General features: G+C 41.6%; 2 protein-coding genes across 2 annotated transcripts; one reads left to right on the forward strand and one right to left on the reverse strand.

The window, feature by feature from the left end:
• Nucleotides 1–1,597: 1,597 nt before the first annotated feature.
• LOC135730097 (uncharacterized) lies at nt 1,598–2,655 on the reverse strand. The gene is made up of 2 exons (XM_065247972.2): nt 2,541–2,655; nt 1,598–2,258 (listed from the first exon to the last, which is right to left on the reverse strand). The coding sequence occupies exons 1-2, from the start codon at nt 2,616–2,618 to the stop codon at nt 1,839–1,841; spliced, it is 498 nt and encodes a 165-aa protein (XP_065104044.2). The 5' UTR covers nt 2,619–2,655; the 3' UTR covers nt 1,598–1,838.
• Nucleotides 2,656–10,163: 7,508 nt separating this feature from the next.
• LOC135730099 (uncharacterized) lies at nt 10,164–13,011 on the forward strand. Its single transcript, XM_065247973.2, has one exon. The coding sequence runs from the start codon at nt 10,180–10,182 to the stop codon at nt 13,009–13,011; it is 2,832 nt and encodes a 943-aa protein (XP_065104045.1). The 5' UTR covers nt 10,164–10,179.
• The last annotated feature ends 6,547 nt before the right edge of the window (nt 13,012–19,558 follow it).

The following is a 19,558-nucleotide window of genomic DNA, read 5'->3' on the forward strand; positions in this document are numbered from 1 at the left end:
TGGGGAACGAACATTATGCCTGACTTGCTCACCTTTGTGCTTTTCTTTCAAATAACACGACCCAACTCAGAGTAATTTGTAAACAAACACAAAGTGTTGATGAGTTAACAACACTCATCCCTTACAAAATTTACCATGAATATTACTATAGTGTAAGTAGTATTACTATAGCATTTTGTTAATCACGGATAATTCAGAAGCATTCATGCCTCCTCGCATATGGCCTTTGTAATTAAAAAGTGTCTTTGAAATTTCAAAAATCAAAGTATTGTTTTATGTGAATGAGGAGGCAGGACGATCATTTTGTATAAAATGATCATTCAGTATAAAACACAGGTCGAATTCCGCTCGACAGTTTTACACCAATATCTGCTCCACCACCTCGGGTTGGAGTATCCATTCCCTAGGCCTCAGCCCCTGCCTTGATAGAATGTCTGCATTGGGCCAAAGGAGAACCTGATGCCCCAGTTTGCATAGAGGGTACACTACCGCTCCACAACCCATGAAGGACGCATCTGTCATCACTATTTTCCTGTGACATAGCGCCCCTAGGGTAGACTGAGCTAATACCAGCCCATCGTCTATGTAATTTAATCCACGGATCCTCTGTCCCAAGTCTCAACGGAGCAAGGGCCAGAATGTTGGAAAATCTCGTCATTGGCAAGGAAGCGTTTTCTCTTAATTGACAAGTTAGCTCGTCAATGGCGGGGAAAGGGTTACAATTTTGTTTGAAACTATTGGTATTTGTGCCATTATTTAACACTGAAAAAGCATGTCTTAGACAACTTGGCATTTGAAATGTCTGCAGTTGTTGCTGAGGCAGTTGATGCATAACAGGGATCAGAGAGCTCATGGTAGAAGGGAGAGGATTTTGCCCACACGTATCACAGTTTATTTGGAATGCCAGAAGAACAACTCTCTGTGGTCATTAAAAATTCAGTATAAAACACAGGTCGAATTCCGCTCGACAGTTTTACACCAATATCTGCTCCACCACCTCGGGTTGGAGTATCCATTCCCTAGGCCTCAGCCCCTGCCTTGATAGAATGTCTGCTAGGGCTGTGCGATTTAGGGGAAATATCTAATTGCGACTTTTTTGACAGACATTGCGATTGCGATTTGATTTGCGATTTTAAATTTGCAAAGTTTAAAGATTTTTTTTTTGTTAAAATAACATAATAACCCATTAGCTTTTTCTTTAAAACCATTCCTTAAAAAATCATGTGTTTGGGGCATTATTCCAGTAGGATTTACTGGTGTTCTATTGGTTCCCATCTGCCAGATTACATCCCACCAATAGAATCCATTACATATTAGTAGACCGTAGACACCATTACCTCCACTACCTTGAAAGCAAGCAGATGCAGTATGCATTTCTTTCAAATGGATGGTTAGTTTATTGCTGTTAAAATGCAGTCAGTGCTGCCCCAGTAAGTACGCATTCTTATTCAAGAAAAAGAAAATATATTAACTGGTTTCAGCATTTATTACAGAATTTCTTTTTAAACATCAAATAATTAAATAAACAGACTCACTATTCTTTAGTAAGAACAAAAATAAATTGTTACATTTTTGTAAACATGCTCCTTTTGTAAACATCTCAAAAGCTTAGTGCAAAAAAAATTCACAATCAACTAATTGGTAAGACTGATAACCAGCATTTTAAATATTGCACAGCACACATTGAAGTACAAATATTAAGTGTACTTTGAACATAACATTTTTCTTTATAGAGTAAAGGCTGCCAGTAAGTTGCATTACAAAATAAAGTGCAGAACTGAACATATCTTGACTCCAACTGAAGTCTTACAAACACTTGGTCAGTAGTACTACAGCCTTTACAAATTTTTGGCCAAAAACACTAACATGTCTACCTTTGCCGGTTTCAGACATGAGCGCTCACATGTCACAACGTTTCCACTAGTGCTAAAGAGTCTCTCCGATGGAGAACTTGTGGCAGGTATACATAGGTATTTGCGAGCCAGTTTGCTCAGCCTTGGAAAGTTAACCCTATGTACCTTCCACCAAGCCAAAGGATCTTGCTCTCCATCAATAGCAGGAGTCATGAGGTAGCCGTTTAGTTCAGCCTCCAAGGAGTCCTCCAACTGCAGAGAGGAAGCATGGGGCACAGTGATGCCCTTGAGAAAGCTGCCCAGTGACTGCTTGTCCTTCTTCTTCACTGTGGATGTTGATGGTTCTGCCTCAGCAGCAGCACTTTGATGCTCGTCACCTGTTGTGCTGAGACGAGCCCTTTTTTCCTGAAAAACAGATAACTATTTAATCTAATGTAATTTTAAGCAATTGGGCATTCTAATTTAAGCAATTTAAAAAATTGCTTGTCAATGTAAAAATTTATAATATAGAAAATGGCATAGATTGCATGTATTATAATAACAAGCTATTATAGTGTATTTATATAGTGTAATTTATCTAGAGCTATTTTAATCTTGACATCCGCTGCAATTTTATGATATTTTCTATTAAAACATTAATTATAATTATATTCTATTGTTATTGCACATAAAATTAAAACAAGTTACCTTTTGTGCTTCCTGTTCCATTTCTAACTTCACTCTTGATCTGATTTCTGGAACATTCTCTTGTCTCACGTAGTCCATTTTGAATCGTGGATCAAGGAATGAAGCAACATCAAGAAGTTCCTGTGTGGCTGGGTCACTATATTTGTCCTCCATATAGCCAAGGGCCCTTGACTTTATGGCCTTCGTAAGATCGGTGTCATCATCTTTTTCAGCTAGGGTTGATGTTTTCAGAAGGTGCAGGACTGGCTTCAGATAGGACACGCTGACATACAATTCACCAGATAGGGCATCTGTACAGACCTGGAGAGGATGTAGGGCAGCATTGATAGACTCAAGGACCTCTGTGTCCTGCCAGGTGGGGACCAAGTGACGCGTCTTCCTGTCTTCAGACAGAACCTGAGACAAAGCTTTGCTCTGCTCCAAGACCCTCTCGATCATCTTCTGTCTAGAGCCCCATCTTGTTGGACACTCTGTGACGAAGGAATGCTCTGGCAGATTCAATTGTTTTTGCACTTCACTCAGTGCATTTTTCTTTTTCCAGCTGTGTGAGAAATGGGCAACCAGCTGCTTACAAAGTCCTGTTGCCCGATTTACCCTGGCATCATCCTTCAAAGCATTTTCTGAAAAAAAGAAAGATAATTTTAAGATTATCTTACAAAACCTATTTAATAAAATATATATGCAAGTGCTAAAAGTAAACATAGGAAATGTTGTTTAAGCTGTGTGTGTGCGTGCGTGCGCAAAGTACTACTAATAATTTTTAAATAATAATTAAAAACTTGTATATTTTGAATAATAAAAAATGATATTGTGTTGCTTGTCAGTGAACTACGACGTGAAAGCAGGACAGGTGGTAGCGATTTGCTAATTACGACACCGGCTTTACTGGTGAGATGCCCGAATATAATTCATACATAATAAGAAGTAAATGCTTACTTACCAATGGCAAGATGCAGCCTGTGGCCAAAACACTGAAGTCTGGTCCATTCGTTTAACTCCGTAGCTTTAATGACATTTGCTGCATTATCAGTGGTTATGCACGTTTGTCCCTCTTCGTTCAGATGCCAACTGGATAAACATTCCTTTAATCCTTGGGCAATATTCTGTCCCGTGTGGTCTTCAGGAAAGTATGCCGTTTGCAGACAGCGAGTCTTTAGCTCAAAGTCATCATTGATAAAGTGCACAGTGAGACTAAGATACGGCTCGGTGGTCCTGCTTGACCACAAGTCTGTTGTGGTGGCATAAAATTCCACGTGCATCAATTCCGCCTCAGTTTTGTTCCTACATTCAACATACAACTGTGGGATGGCAACTTGGCTAAAATAGGTGCGAGAGGGAATTGTGTATCTTTTATCCAGCGTTTGGATGAGGTTTTTAAAACCCTCTTTGGTCACAACATTAAAAGGCACTGTGTCTTTAGCGAGGTAGTGGGTTATGGCGTTAGTTATCTCCCGATGCCTTCGCGAGGTCTTTTCATATGGTGTAATGGCTGCAAACAACTCTGAAATTGTACTCTGCTGATGCTTGCTACTAGATTGAGTGTCACTGGCAGCACTTTCTGTAGACTTTTTAGCAATGCACTCCTCAAAAATCCGCCTGTGGTGTTTTTTTAAGTGTTGGTGGAGATTTGTTGTATTACCACGCGATGTGGCAACACTTCTACGACAAGTTTTGCAAAGTACCTTTTTTTGTTCTGTGTCTGTCACTTTGAATCCAAAATAATCCCAGATAACAGAGGTGCTGTTTTTCTTTGGTATTAAGGCACCTACAGCTTGATCTGGCTCGGAAGACGCCATTAGCACACTCTGCGTGTTCCGCTTGTTATTGTTTTTTTTAAGATGGGCGTTTACACAATTGACAATGGCAGTGCTGATTGGAGCGAGAACGCTCACTCGGTTGAAGATGCACTCACTCAATTGGTTAGTGAGACTGTCACACAGAACAGAGAGTCACGCTTTTGCCATCAGACAAACTTGCTGTATCCGTTTAACATCGCGCCCACATCGCGGCCTTCTGCGATTTGCTAATCGCAACGTTGCAAATCGCGATTGCGATTCGATTTCGATTAATCGTTCAGCCCTAATGTCTGCATTGGGCCAAAGGAGAACCTGATGCCCCAGTTTGCATAGAGGGTACACTACCGCTCCACAACCCATGAGGGACGCATCTGTCATCACTATTTTCCTGTGACATAGCGCCCCTAGGGTAGACTGAGCTAATACCAGCCCATCGTCTATGTAATTTAATCCAAGGATCCTCTGTCCCAAGTCTCAACGGAGCAAGGGCCAGAATGTTGGAAAATCTCGTCATTGGCAAGGAAGCGTTTTCTCTTAATTGACAAGTTAGCTCGTCAATTGCGGGGAAAGGGTTACAATTTTGTTTGAAATTATTGGTATTTGTGCCATTATTTAACCCTCTGGGGTCTAAGGGGTTTTTAGGGCCCTGAGGAAGTTTTGACATGCACTGACATTTGTGCTTTTTTCAGTTGCTTGAAAACATATTAATGGCAAAAGTCTCATAACACTGTGTTCATCACAAACTGGGCTACAATATCATATAATCAACATGTATGTACATGTTTGTATTTTTGAGAGAAAAATGTTTATGCGTGGTTTTTGAAAAAGCAAAATTTTTAAGTCACTGATATAACACCACAAAACTCATTCTAAACATGTTTTCCCAAGACTTTCCAAACTGGATCTAGTAGTCTAGAGTTTTTTCTTCAAAATGATGTGAAAATCATATGGCCTACTTATTCACATAAAGCAAGATATTGATTTACAATTTCTAAGACACTTTTGCTTGAGAAAGGCTGTATGCGTGGAGGCGGGAAAGCTCCTGAATAATCAGTGATTGACAGCTGAGAGACAAAAGAGTTGAATAATGAGCCACATAATGAGCCTTGTGGGGATGTTCAACAGGAATGTTACTTTCTCTGTAGTAAAACCATGATAAGGTTTACTTTTCAATATAATGTAAACACACACACACACACCCACACACATTATTTATATATATATATATATTTCTATTGAAATATTTTCTATTAATATCACAAGTATAAGTTACCCTTTAAAAACCATAGTAGCCTAATCATGGTAAAGGTACTGTTTGGCCATCGTAAAGTGAACACACTTCAACACAGGGTTTGTGTTTGGTTGGCCAGCGAGAGGTTTACTTTTGTGCAGTAAAAAGCTCAAAAGAACAACTGCCTATCGTTGTCTGGACTCCTATTTGTGTTTTTGTAATCATTATAGTAGAAACACAACCAGGGACACGAGTGATAAACTTATCAATGTTTGTTTACAGCCGCCGCCATTACCTCACGTGTTGATCATGAAAGCAGTGAATGTGTGCACATGCGAGTGATCCTGTGTTTAATAAACTTGCTGTTCGGAGATATGCACTTAGACGCAACTAAATAAGGATTGTACTGTTTGCAATCGCGTATTTTATAAGAATACCAAAAAGCGCGTCGAGTTTCCTGACTCGCGTGTTTGTGTATGTGTGTTCCCGTCGCGTCAACTGTTTGACGGAAGACAAAGAAAACACTTGCGTCTGGAGAAACTGACACACATCCGCAAGTAAATAAGGATTTAGTTGTCGGACATCGATCCCGTCACACTGACGAAGCACACACACACTCGCGTCTGTCTGGAGATTTAGGCGCGAGTAAACAAGTATGTGATGTGTGCAATCGCATCTTTTATGATGATACCACAAAGCGCTTCAAATATGAGGCATTGTGTGTTTGTGTGTTTGTGTGTGCGTTTGGACGTTGATCGAGTCACACTCGCGTCTGGAGATAACTTTAGTTACAGTCACGAGTAAACAAGTATTTGTCATGTTTCCAGCACTCGGATTAAAACTCAACACAGCAGTGAATGGCTGCAGAGACGGAATGTCCATTGACTGTGGGGTTGACTAATGAATATGGATGATCTCTGCTCTTCTCTTCAATGGAGCGGGGCGTGGCTCATTATAGATAATGAAGCAACAGAAGAAAGACGGTACATCTCTCTCTTCTAATACAGTTAACAACTAATTACAATATTTGTTTTCGATTTCACTTACATCTTCCAAAAGCAGACATACCAAGCATTATGTAGACATTTATCTTTTGTTTCTATGAGAAATATTCGTTAAGTTAGAGTTAATTTTTCTGACGTGTTTCTGAAAGGACTTCACTGAGGGAGAGAGAACAAAACGGGCATCATGTTTATTTTCTTAATTTTGCGAAAAGCACAACATGCTGTTTTTATTGGGAGTGGACAGAAAAAAACTAGACAATTTAACTTTTTAAATGGTGTATAAATTATATCTGTATGTCCAAAATCAGCAGAGTTATCTAAGTCTCTTTGGGGAGTGATTGAAAAATAAAGAGCCGACCCCAGGGTGTTAACACTGAAAAAGCATGTCTTAGACAACTTGGCATTTGAAATGTCTGCAGTTGTTGCTGAGGCAGTTGATGCATAACAGGGATCAGAGAGCTCATGGTAGAAGGGAGAGGATTTTGCCCAAACGTATCACAGTTTATTTGGAATGCCAGAAGAACAACTCTCTGTGGTCATTAAAAATCCCAGGATGTCCTTCGAAATAGAGTAGGGGTGTGCCCCGGCATCCTGGCCAAACTTGCCCATTGGCCTACTAATCATCCCTTCAAAAACTGATTCGCTACATCACTCTGTCTCCTCTCCACTATGAAAGCTGGTGTGTGGTGGGCATTCTGGCACAATATGGCTGCCGTCACATTATCCAGGTGGATGCTGCACATTGGTGTTGGTTGAGGAGAATCTCCTCTTTCATATGTAAAGCCCTTTGAGTACTGAGAAAAGCGCTATATAAATGTAACAAATTATTATTATTATATTTTTCAAAATATTGTTTGCCAAGCCATCCTATGTTTAATTTGCTGGAGAAAAAAGGAGTCCCGTGGATAAGTCACATCAGGTATTTCAAAACTTTTTGAGATCTTTTGTCCTCTCGTTCTTCTTAGTGAACTTTTACTTTGTTAGCTGGGATTTCACACTCCGCATTTTCATCTGCAATGTCAGTGGTGCTGAACTCAAGTGCATCAGGTGTTAGCGGATTACCTGCAACTGACAAGCATCAGATCTGCTTATTTGCGACCCTGTACTTATTTGCACTACTTTTAGTAGATTGCGTTGGTTATTATGCAAATGTTCTTGTGTCATTATTGTGCCTGTGTTATTTAAATAGTAAATCGCCTGCAGATATTTCTTCTCCCATCAGCGCTTGTTTGGAATAACACTCTCACGCCAATTTTCTTCTTTTAGTAAATCTGTCCTTAAAGGGGACATATCATGAAAGTCTGACTTTTTTTCATGTTTAAGTGCTATATTTGGGTCCCCAGTGCTTCTATCAACCTAGAAAATGTGAAAAAGATAAACTCAGTAACTTAGTTTTGGTAAACCATTCTCTTCAAGCATGTGAAAAAATAGGTCATTTGCATTTAACGGCACATTTTTGCTCACACCTACAAAGTGGCAATTTTAACATGCTACAATAAATTATTTATATGGTATTTTTAGCTAGAACTTCACATATGTATTTATTTTACATCTTAAAAAGTCTTTTGAAATATTTAAATATACTAAAATCTCAATTGAAGTTATTGATAATTCAAGTTTGCAAAGAATTGAAATGATGCTATTCAAAATTTAAAAAGAAACAAAATGTGTTAAGACATTCACTATAAATACAAAAGACATCACATGGGACAAAATATGTTACACTTTAAAAACATTTGAAGTCATTTGCAACCCACCTCTGCAACCCGGCTGGGGCGTGGTTCACTTGGGCTCAGGTGCGGAAGGCTATAGTGTGAGCGTGCATTCGCACCTGAGCGCGATTCAAAAGGAGAGACGTTAATTGCGCGACCACTCACCTTCATCTGCCTTCGTAAAAACCTTCTGATGCGCACATGTGGGTTATGTGAATGTCTGAGCTGCACACGTGACAGATCAACTAAGCAATAAGCTGATGACATGTAAAGGGCTGTGTGACATCACCTGACTCTGAATTAACTTAAAGGAATATTCCATTTTCTTAAAAGAAAAATCCAGATAAATTACTCACCACCATGTCATCCAAAATGTTGATGTCTTTCTTTGTTCCGTCGAGAAGAAATTATGTTTTTTGAGGAAAACATTGCAGAATTTTTCTAATTTTAATGGACTTTAATAGACACCAACAATTAACACCTAACTCAACACTTAACAGTTTTTTTCAACGGAGTTTCAAAGGACTATAAACGATCCCAAACGAGGCATTAGGGTCTTATCTAGCGAAACGATTGTCATTTTTGACAATAAAAATAACAAATATACACTTTTAAAGCACAACGTCTCGTTCAGATCCGGTCGTGATGCGTCAGCGTGACCCCACGCAATACGTCATGACGTAAAGAGGTCACAGAGGACGAACGCGAAACTCCGCCCCAGTGTTTACAGTGTTGAGAAAGAGCACCGTTCCTACATTGTTGTATGTCAACTGATACTAATTAATGTCTTTGTGTCAGTTTGTTGTTTACAAATGTGCATTTTATATATGTAACATGTGACCTCCCTACGTCACTACGCATTTACGTTAGGTCGCGCTGGACCAGATCTAGACGAGAAGTTGTGGCTTAAAAGTGTGTATTTGTTATTTTTATTGTCAAAAATGACAAACGTTTTGCTAGATAAGACCCTTATGCCTCATTTGGGATCGTTTATAGTCCTTTGAAACTCCGTTGAAAAAAACTGTTACGTGTTGAGTTAAGTGTTAATTGTTGGTGTCTATTAAAGTCCATTAAAATGAGAAAATCCTGCAATGTTTTCCTCAAAAAACATTATTTCTTCTCGACTGAACAAAGAAAGACATCAACATTTTGGACGACATGGTGGTGAGTAAATTATCTGGATTTTTCTTTTAAGAAAATGGAATATTCCTTTAACAGTACGATGGGTTCCAGTGTTAAGAGAGCGCTCAATATATCAATATGTTGTTGTGCAGTATAAAACAGTTCCTCAAAGTCTTGTGAAAACATTTTTAGTAAGGGTTTTTTTTTTGGCTTTGTTTCAGTGACTTAAATTTTGTTGCTTTTTGAATAACTACACATTATTCTCTCAAAAATACAACATATTGCTCACATATTATGGTAGCACAGTTTGTGGTGAATAAAGTGTAATGAGACTTTTGCCATATTTATGTTTTTAAGGAACTGAAAAACCACACAGATATATTGTAAAAATGTAAATTTTTAATCCAACTTAAAAATATAAATTAACATAAAAAAGGGGTGTAATATTTGTTGTGTCAAATAATATTTTTGAGTAGAGTTAACTCAAAATTGTAAGGTAACCAGGTAGTGTGACAGGGCAGGTCAAAACTTCTCCAGGCCCCAAAACCTCCTCAGACCGCAAAGGGTTAACATTTTGTTCAAGATGATAAGGCATCTGAGAAAAAAACTCACATATATGCTGTCTTGTTACAAATAAAGGAAGTTACGTAAATAAAGTTAATATAAATATTCTTACACTGACATTCAGATACAAATAGGCAACACTGAGACGAGACAACAGAATCACAATAGAAGATTAAACTTGAGCTGGAGAAAATTATCCAGGAATTGAAGATGATTTATCCGTTCACTTTCTTCTTATTGTTTCTAAGGACTTCATGTGTATTTTCTTGGCTTGCTGAGAAATGTATCTTTTACGATGATGTGGAAGAATTTCCTTTTGACACATCATGTAATGGAAAACCAAACACTGCATCCTGCACTAAGGTCACTGATATTAAAGAGGATCTCCGTGGACTTTCATCAAATTTACTGAACCTCTGCATTGATATGGATCGTGATATGAAGTATGTTGGTGTATTGGCTCCAGGCTCATTTTCACGCTTCTCTTCTCTGGAATTCCTTAAAATTGTTGGATGTTTTTCCAAGATCCCTCCAAAAGCTTTTACTGGATTGTTAAATTTAAGGTCATTGGAGTTGTCTTTCATCTTGGGAGAAATCTGTTGTGAAGCAGCTGTTGATTTCAGTGGTCTTCCTTCACTTAAAACATTGTTTCTTTCACGGTATAGTTTGTCATTAATGGCACCAAATGTTTTTGATACATTACCTCAGTTAGAGATATTATACATAGGCAATTTGTGTTTAAAAGATCTGTCTGAGATTCTGTGTCGACTGGGAAATTTAAAATCATTGAAAGTGTTTTATCTCGATGAGCAACTTTTAACTAGTCTTCAGTTCCCAAACTGCTCCCTTTACAACACCTCAAACAGTTACATATCTACTGTACACAATATTGAAGACGTCTATTTGAGGTTAGGATCATTAAAGCACATAGATGAAGGGGCTTTGAATGTTTTGGGAAATTTATCTGAACTGCTATGTGGTTTCAGATCAGATTTTCTCAGAGATCTTTCTATGACTGGAGTAAATCAAATCAATAGCTTGAATTTTAATGTGGATGTACTTAACATTGATGAGTTGTGTTACGCAGCAAAGTTATATTCTATTAAATCTATATATGTTTCTTTCCAGACTATTAACTTGCCAGCTATTTCTACAAATATCACTGAAGACTGTAAGGAGATTGTAGACATTTCTCTCCATCAAGGAACATATGTTTATACAATTTTATCTTTAGATATAAATGTGCTCTTTCAATTTTTCAGCAATCTCTTAACAATCTGTGTAAGTGAACAAGTGCTCAGTTCAAATGATTTTAAATCTCTTTGTTTGTCCAATCCGCAGTTAGTCAAACAGCTGTCTTTTTTGCGTATACACGCAGCTTATATAAATAAGATCATTTCTCACCAGTTCATGTGTTTCACAAATCTTGAGTTTTTGGGATTAGTTTCAAGTAATATTTCCAGCATAGAAGATTTTGCTTTCAGTGGATTAGGCAAACTAATAGAGTTAGACCTCTTTAAGAACAAGTTATCTTACATTTATCAAGACACATTCATTGGTCTGTATGAACTGATGGTCCTAAATCTTCAAGAAAACCCTATCATTCAAATTAAATCAAATTCATTTGGACATCTTATTAACCTTCGAACACTTCTTCTGGGAGATTTAAAGTTTTCACCTAACATGTCACAGGTCAAGCTGCATTTATCTGATATATTCGGAAACGTCCCGTATAATCTGAGTCAGGTGTCTATTAGTTCAGGCTTGAGACCAATGCACTTGATCATTGGTAATATAACACTGAATCAGAGTCTTGACCTCCAAATCAAAGGTCAATATGTGACAGTTGAGGATTGTGACAGTCCACTCTTGACATCTGTAGTTACACTTCAAATAAATGCAGAATATGTCATCTGTGGAAAGGAGTTTATTGGGAAATATGTAAAATCAGTTGTTAGTCTGGAATTCACATCAACGTTTTCAGACAACATTGGTGACTTAGCAGTAATAAATCAGCTTGTTCATTTAAAAACCCTAAATCTGGTAAACATTGATTTGTCAAAGCAGCCAAATGTGCCAATAATGTTTCACAACTTGACAAAATTACGAACTCTGATCTTGGAAAACTGCAGAATTTTCTTTTTGGATGGAAGTTTGACAAAGGACCTAAAGGCACTGACATTTCTGTTTTTTAAACCATGTAATGATGTAAAAATTCTTCAAACCTTTGTTGAACATCTCACTAATTTAAAATATCTCCAACTCGAGGAGTTGCGATTGTACTGCAGTTGTGATAATGCTTGGCTGATCTCATGGGTGAATAAGAGGCAGGTTCAGGTTTCTGTGGTTGCCCCCACCATGGATGAACTTCAGTGTTTAACTAATAATGAATTTGATCATCTGAACTTTGTTCATTACACACAGGAGAACTGTTCATTTGATATTGAATTTGTGCTCTTCACCTCAACTTCTGCTTTTTTATATTTGTTTATGTTTGTAGCGTTGTCATATCAGTTTGTAAGGAAATACATAATGCCGCTCTATTACATTGCCAGCGGCTGGTTCAGAGAGGCGCTGCGTATGGATGCCAAACGGCAGTACTGCTACGATGTTTTTATTTCCTACAGCAGTAAGGATGAACGCTGGGTCATGGAAAAACTTCTTCCCAACTTGGAGCAGCGTGGCCCTCCGTTCTTACGTCTCTGTTTACACGGTCGGGACTTTCAGTTGGGACAAGACATTGTGGAAAACATCACAAACAGCATTTATGCAAGCCGCCGAACTCTTTGTCTTGTGAGCCGTAACTTCCTCCGTAGCACCTGGTGTACTTTGGAGATGCAGCTGGGCACCTACCGGCTCCAGGTAGAACAGAGGGACATTCTTATCCTGGTCTTCTTAGAAAAAATCCCCTCTCGCTTGCTATCCTACCATCACAGGTTGGCCCGGCAAATAAAAACTAGGACCTATCTGGACTGGCCAATAAACACTGAGAAGCATGAGGAATTCTGGGACAGGTTATGGTGTAAATTGAGCTCTGATTAAAGTAGCTAGACTTTACTGTACAATGTACACATTGATAAACACATTTAACCCTCATGCGCTCACTAAGACATTTTGGTCCTTTTCAATTTTGTTTTGTTTTTTGTCATGTTGGCTGTGTTTATGCAAACTTCATACATTTTGATGAAAGCATGTATATTTATCTGTATTTTTGCTTTCAGAAATGTTTTTATTTTAAATGCAAAACACACTCAGGTGCTAAAGCACAAAATGTCCCCATTAATTTCCACTTAAACTGCAAATGTTAATATGTGTGCCATTTAAACATAAACCATGCATTCTGTATAAAAAAATTTTTATGTGTAATATGTGAGAAATGTAAAATGTGATATTTCATTCCTTGTTTGCATTGTTCTTCATTTGTTATTGGTTTTGTACACCCTGCTAAAAAAATACCATCAGCTAAACCAGCATGGACCAGCAAGGTTATGATGCTTGTCTACAGTGTTGGGGAAGCTATATACTTTGAAACTGTAGTTATTTAAGCTACAAGCTACTTATCAGTAAAAGTAGTTAAACCACAGCCAAGCTACGCATCTGAAAAAGTTAGCTACACTACCAGTTACTATAAAAAGTAGCTAGCTACTTTTAAACTACTTAGATGTCTTTACAATGATGCAATATTACAAATAACTAAATATAATTTTAATGAAAAATGTTAGTCTGATAGTCTTTAAAATGTATAATGTATAGTCATAAAAAAGGGGCCAGTTGTACTGTTAGAGGGGCCAGTTACATTTAGACCTTATTGTTGTCATATCATTTTCTGCAATGCAGGCATTAACAGGCAAAATACCATGTTTATAATAATTTAACAATGCATTTAAATTTTATTTTTACATTTGCATTTCATATTCAATATTAGTCACATTAACTGTAATTGCATTTCCATTATATTTTTACATTTGCATTACATGTTCCGAATCAGTCACATTAACTGTATTCTACGATATATTTTTTTTTGTAAAAAGATCAGCAAATTCATCTACATTCAAGGCTTCCCCCTTCTTGACTCAATACTTAGAACACCAAAATTGTTTAATCTGTCATCGGACATTGTGGAGCTGAGATTTAGTGAAGAAAAACTCAGTTCCCAAGCAGCAGTACTAACAGGGATTGAAGCAGCTATCTTGCATAGTTTAAAAAGCTCAAAGAAAACTTCTTTATAGGGTTCAATGAATAATGCCAGCTCTACTACACTTGAGGGTTTCTGCATGCCACTTTGTATTTTCCTTTCTAAAATTATTTTAAACGGATGTAGTTCATACCCCAAGTCCTCAGTATTTGATTCATACAGTCTAGCAAATGGAAACAGGGACTTTTCTTTGAGAAACACATCACTTGTAGGGTTTAGAGTTTGGATGCCAGTCATTATTTCACAGTTTTTGCTAGAAAACCTTCTGTTAAGATCATTAAGAATCTGATCTAAAACAGGGTAGAAAAGTGTTGTACGAAAACTATCTTTTTCTTCTTCTGAATCTGACTTCTGAACCACTGTACTAAGGAAACAATCTGCATTAAATTGGGAGCTTAGATTTTTTGGTCGTTTTCCAGGGGGCTGTATTGCAGTATCACATTCCTCAGATGTGTTCAACACTTTACTCCAGAGGTCATCAAAAAATGACTCATCCCTGTAGTCATTCAAAGTCTGATCTAAAGAATCAACTAAATCAACAGCCTTTGACATGTCAAGTGATGAAGACTGTAGCATATCTGATTGTTTTCCTTCTCCAAACGCTTTATCACATCTGTCACCACTGTGTTCTTTGACTATGTCTTGCAGGACTTGCTTAATGGCAAGCAATCTATCCATAATAGTATGTAGAGCCATATATCGACATGCCCAGCGAGTGTCACTTGGCCTCTGAAGCTCTCTAGCCGGTGCACCTGGGTAAATCTCTTTCTGTATGCTAAGCCATTTTTGATGCACATATGACCCAGATGTGAAGACATACAGTCTTTCTAGTAAGGAGAAGAACTCTCGTACCTCAGGGATAGCTTCAAGCAGTGGTACAGGAAAAAGTTTGCATCTTTTTAAGAAGACTGTTTTTTGTGCAAGACAACGCTCCATCACATGCATCAAAGTACTCCACTGCATGGCTGGCCAGCAAAGGCCTAAAAGATGAAAAACTAATGACATGGCCCTCTTCTTCACCTGATTTAAACCCTATTGAGAACTTTTGGGCCCTTCTTAAGCAGGACATTTACAGTGCAGGTAAACAGTACACCTCTCTGAACAGTGTCTGGGAGGCAGTGGCTGCACAAAATGTTGATTCTGACCAGATCAAGAAACTTGAGGAGCACTTTACTTCTAGAGATATGACACACATGTGGCAGGGTATGCGTCATTTAACTAACTTAACACTCTGGGGTCGGCTGCGGCGTGGGCGCCGCAAACTCTTTATTTTTCGATCACTCCCCAAAGAGACTTAGATAACTCTGCTGATTTTTGACATACAGATATGATTTATACATCATTTAAAACGTTAAATTGTCTAGTTTTTTCTGTCCACTCCCAATAAAAACAGCATGTTGTGCTTTTCGCAAAATTAAGAAAATAAACATGATGCGCGTTTTGTTCTCTCTCCCTCAGTGAAGTCCTTTCAGAAACACGTCAGAAAAATGAACTGTAACTTAACGAATATTTGTCATATAAACAAAAGATAAATGTCTACATAATGCTTGGAATGTCTGCTTTTGGAAGATGTAAGTGAAATCGAAAACAAATATTGTAATTCGTTGTTAACTGTATTAGAAGAGAGAGATGTACCGTCTTTCTTCTGTTGCTTCATTATCTATAATGAGCCACGCCCCACTCCATTGAAGAAAAGAGCAGAGATCATCCATATTCATTAGTCAACCCCACAGTCAATGGACATTCCGTCTCTGCAGCCATTCACTGCTGTGTTGAGTTTTAATCCGAGTGCTGGAAACATGACATCTACTTGTTTACTCGTGACTGTAACTAAAGTTCCCTTTCAGTCGGTCACTACGACGTCACGTCGTGACCGACGAATTGGGAACTCGCTTAGAGGACCAATCTGCTTCGAATACTACTAAAACGCCAATGAACTTGGCATTGAGATATTTGCATAATGCTGGCGCCGCCCCGCCAGGTGCGTATATAAGCAGCAGGTGCAAATAGGGAAATTAGCTTTTTATCGCTTCGAAAGCCGGCAGTATCTGCTACTGAGAAGCTACTCTACTCTGGTGGGATTCGATTGCTGAAGTTGGTTGGACTAGCAGTACCACAGCGGACGCTTCGCTTAATTCCACGACTCTACATCTTTTATTGTTTTGAGTTTAGTGTGTGCGTTGCCTTCCTGTGCGCTCATCAACTAAGCATCTGAGTGAATTTCCCTAAAAGAGTGATACGAGAGAGCTTTGTGCCTTGTTAAAGGCAGCCACTCTCTCGTATATCCGGACATCAGCGTCCTTTTCAGGATGGCTTTTCGTCCGTGCGATCTTGGGTGCGGCAAATACATGGGTCCGAAGGACGGTCACGAGCGTTGTCTTTCGTGTTTGGGCATCGAGCACGCAGAGGCAGCGTTCGCTGGGGGTAAATGTTCTCACTGCGAGATCATGTCCCTTGTGGATTTGCGCAGACGGTTGTCTTTCCTCCGGGAAAAACGCAACCCTCGTCATGCGAGTGCTGAACGCCGCCACGGTGCGGCTGTGAAGCTCTCAAAGGACGACCTGCGCATCACTGTGCTGAGCCGAGCGGGGGATTCGTCCTCAGGCTCTCAGCCTCCTCATCCACAGCCGGTTGATGTGCCGATGGAACCTTCAGCGTCGTGTTCTACGATGTCTCTAGAATCCATCGTGCCGCCCTCCGGGTCCACCGACGCCGCAGCATCCGAGGGTGGGCCTCCTCCCCCTGACGTGGACCCCGACGCCCTTCCTCCCTCTGGTCGGGTTGGGACGCCGGAGTTCGATCCAGAGATGGTGGCCGTGCTCGCTCGAGCGGCGGAGACCGTAGGGTTAGAGTGGGTTCCCCCCCTCAGCCCGAACCGTCCCGCCTGGATGATTGGTTCTTTGGAGATGCCCGGGTTTCACAACCCTCTCCACCGGTGCCTTTCTTCCCCGAGGTGCACGAGGAGCTGACTAGAACCTGGAAGTCGCCGTTTTCCATGAGATTACGGCCGTTTCAGCCCTCCCCCCTCACCTCCCTCACCAGCGGAGCCGCTAAGGGTTACACGGGGATCCCTCCTGTGGAGCGCGCGGTCGCGATGCAGCTGTGTCCGGCTAACGCTCCCTCTTGGAAGGACCGCCCAACCCTCCCCTCTCGTGCCTGCAGACAGTCCTCCGGTTTAACGGGCGCTGCCCACCAGGCATGTGGAGAGGCGGCCTCAGCCCTGCACGCTATGGCGTTGCTGCAGGTTCACCAAGCGAAGGCCTTGAGGGATCTGCATGAGGGAGGACACGACTCGCCTGTCCTTTCGGAGCTCCGGGCTGCCACTGATCTGGCTCTTCGCGCTACGAAGGGGACAGCGCAGGCAATTGTTCGTGCCATGTCCACGATGGTGGTCCAGGAACGCCACTTATGGCTATGTCTGGCGGACATGTCGGATGCGGAGAAGAACAAGTTCTTGGACGCTCCAGTGTCCCAGGCTGGCCTCTTCGGTGAGTCGGTGGAGTCTTTTGCCCAGCAGTTCTCCGCCGCCCAGAAGCAGACAGAGGCGATCGCTCAGATCATGCCCCGGCGCAAGCGACCTGCATCTCGCCCTCCAGCGCCGGCGGCCCCGTCTGCTCCTCGCCGAGGGCGCCCTGCGGCGGCTGCCTCCGCCCCCCCCACTAGAACATCTTCCAGGCCACGGAGGGGGAACAGCCGTCGACAGCCCGCCCCGCCCGCCCCACCCGCTTCCCGTGGTAAACGGAAATCGAAGCGGCCCTGAGACGGGCGACCTGGATTTGGATGGGATCACTCTACGGGAGACGGTGATGGCATCGCTCCCTCCACCGGTAGAGGGCCGGGTGGAGAATCTTTGGTTTCGTTTTGTTTCTGTTCCGCCGGCTTCTCAGCCGGCACCCACAAAACCACAAAAAGAGTGCATTCCTATTCCTTCTCCAGGTCTCCAGAGGATCGAGAGAGATGTGAGCGGGCATTTACATGCTCTTCCTCCCTCTCCTCTATCGCCAGCGGGTGTTCTGAGGAGTTCCAGCTCTCCGCTGAGGAGACGGGACCACCAGCACCCTCCTCGGAGTCTGTGCTCTCCGCTGAGGAGACCAGACGACCGTCACCCTCAGCGGGCTCAGGTCAGTGTCACACACACTCATACTGTAGATACTTATGCTGTCCCAGCAGACGTACCGGCAGTACCACCTGTCCCGCTCAGCCCCCCCACCGCGGGTACCCCGACAGTACCGTTAATTCCCCTCGTACGGTCCCTGGGGGCGTGGCTTCAGCTTCCCAGCCCGTCTCGTTGGGTTTTACGCACTGTTCGCCTCGGTTACGAAATTCAATTCATCCGGCACACACCCAAATTCTCGGGCATTCGTTTCACCACGGTGAAAGCATCCGATGCACACGTACTGCGTGCAGAGGTCGAAGTCCTGCTGGCGAAGGACGCGATCGAGCCGGTCCCTCCAACCGAGATGAGATCGGGCTTCTACAGCCCGTATTTTATAGTACCCAAAAAAGGCGGTGGGTTGCGACCGATCTTGGATTTGCGCGTTCTGAACAAATCTCTGCAGAAGAGGTCTTTCAGGATGATAACACCGAAGCAAATATTCAATTCAATTCGCCCCCAAGATTGGTTTGCGGCAATAGACCTGAAAGACGCGTACTTTCACGTGTCCATTATCCCTCGTCACAGACCGTTTCTCCGGTTTGCATTCGAGGGACGGGCATACCAGTACAAAGTTTTACCGTTCGGGCTATCCCTCTCTCCCCGTGTGTTCACGAAAGTAGTGGAGGCGGCGTTAAAACCCCTCAGAGAGAGCGGCGTTCGCATATTGGCTTACCTCGACGATTGGCTTATAATAGCGCATTCTCGACGGACGCTGTGCGAGCACAGAGATTTAACGCTTCGGCATCTCGCCCGTTTGGGTCTTCGGGTCAACTGGGAAAAGAGCAAACTCTGCCCCACGCAGAGGATCTCTTTTCTCGGGATGGAACTGGACTCGATCGATTTATCGGCGCGTTTGACAGAAGAGCGCGTCCAGTCAATTCTGACTTGCCTCGGTTCATTCCGAGGGAAGAATGCGGTCCCGCTGAAACAATTTCAAAAGCTCCTGGGGCATATGGCAGCAGCAGCGGCCGTGACACCGCTCGGACTGCTCCATATGAGACCGCTTCAGCGTTGGCTTCACGATCGAGTCCCGAGGAGAGCGTGGCGCGCCGGCATCCATCATGTAACCTTTACACCTGCGTGTCGCCTAACATTCCCCCCGTGGTCGGACCCCGCGTTTCTCAGGTCCGGTGTGTCCGTGAGACAGATCGCTCAGCATGCTGTTGTACACACAGATGCGTCCGACACGGGCTGGGGTGCCACGTACGACGAGCTTACAGCTTCAGGGGTGTGGACAG

This window comes from Paramisgurnus dabryanus, chromosome 11 (assembly GCF_030506205.2).
Source record: "Paramisgurnus dabryanus chromosome 11, PD_genome_1.1, whole genome shotgun sequence".
NCBI lineage: Eukaryota > Metazoa > Chordata > Actinopteri > Cypriniformes > Cobitidae > Paramisgurnus > Paramisgurnus dabryanus.

What these genes read in the sequence shown, in the direction of transcription:
- LOC135730099 (XM_065247973.2), top strand. Translation starts at nt 10,180, where the DNA reads ATGATTTATCCGTTCACTTTCTTCTTATTGTTTCTAAGGACTTCATGT.
- LOC135730097 (XM_065247972.2), bottom strand. Translation starts at nt 2,618, where the DNA reads ATGGACTACGTGAGACAAGAGAATGTTCCAGAAATCAGATCAAGAGTG. An exon ending in TGGAACAGGAAGCACAAAAG is followed by an intron (nt 2,259 to 2,540) that starts GTAACTTGTTTT and finishes TCTGTTTTTCAG; the next exon opens with GAAAAAAGGGCTCGTCTCAG.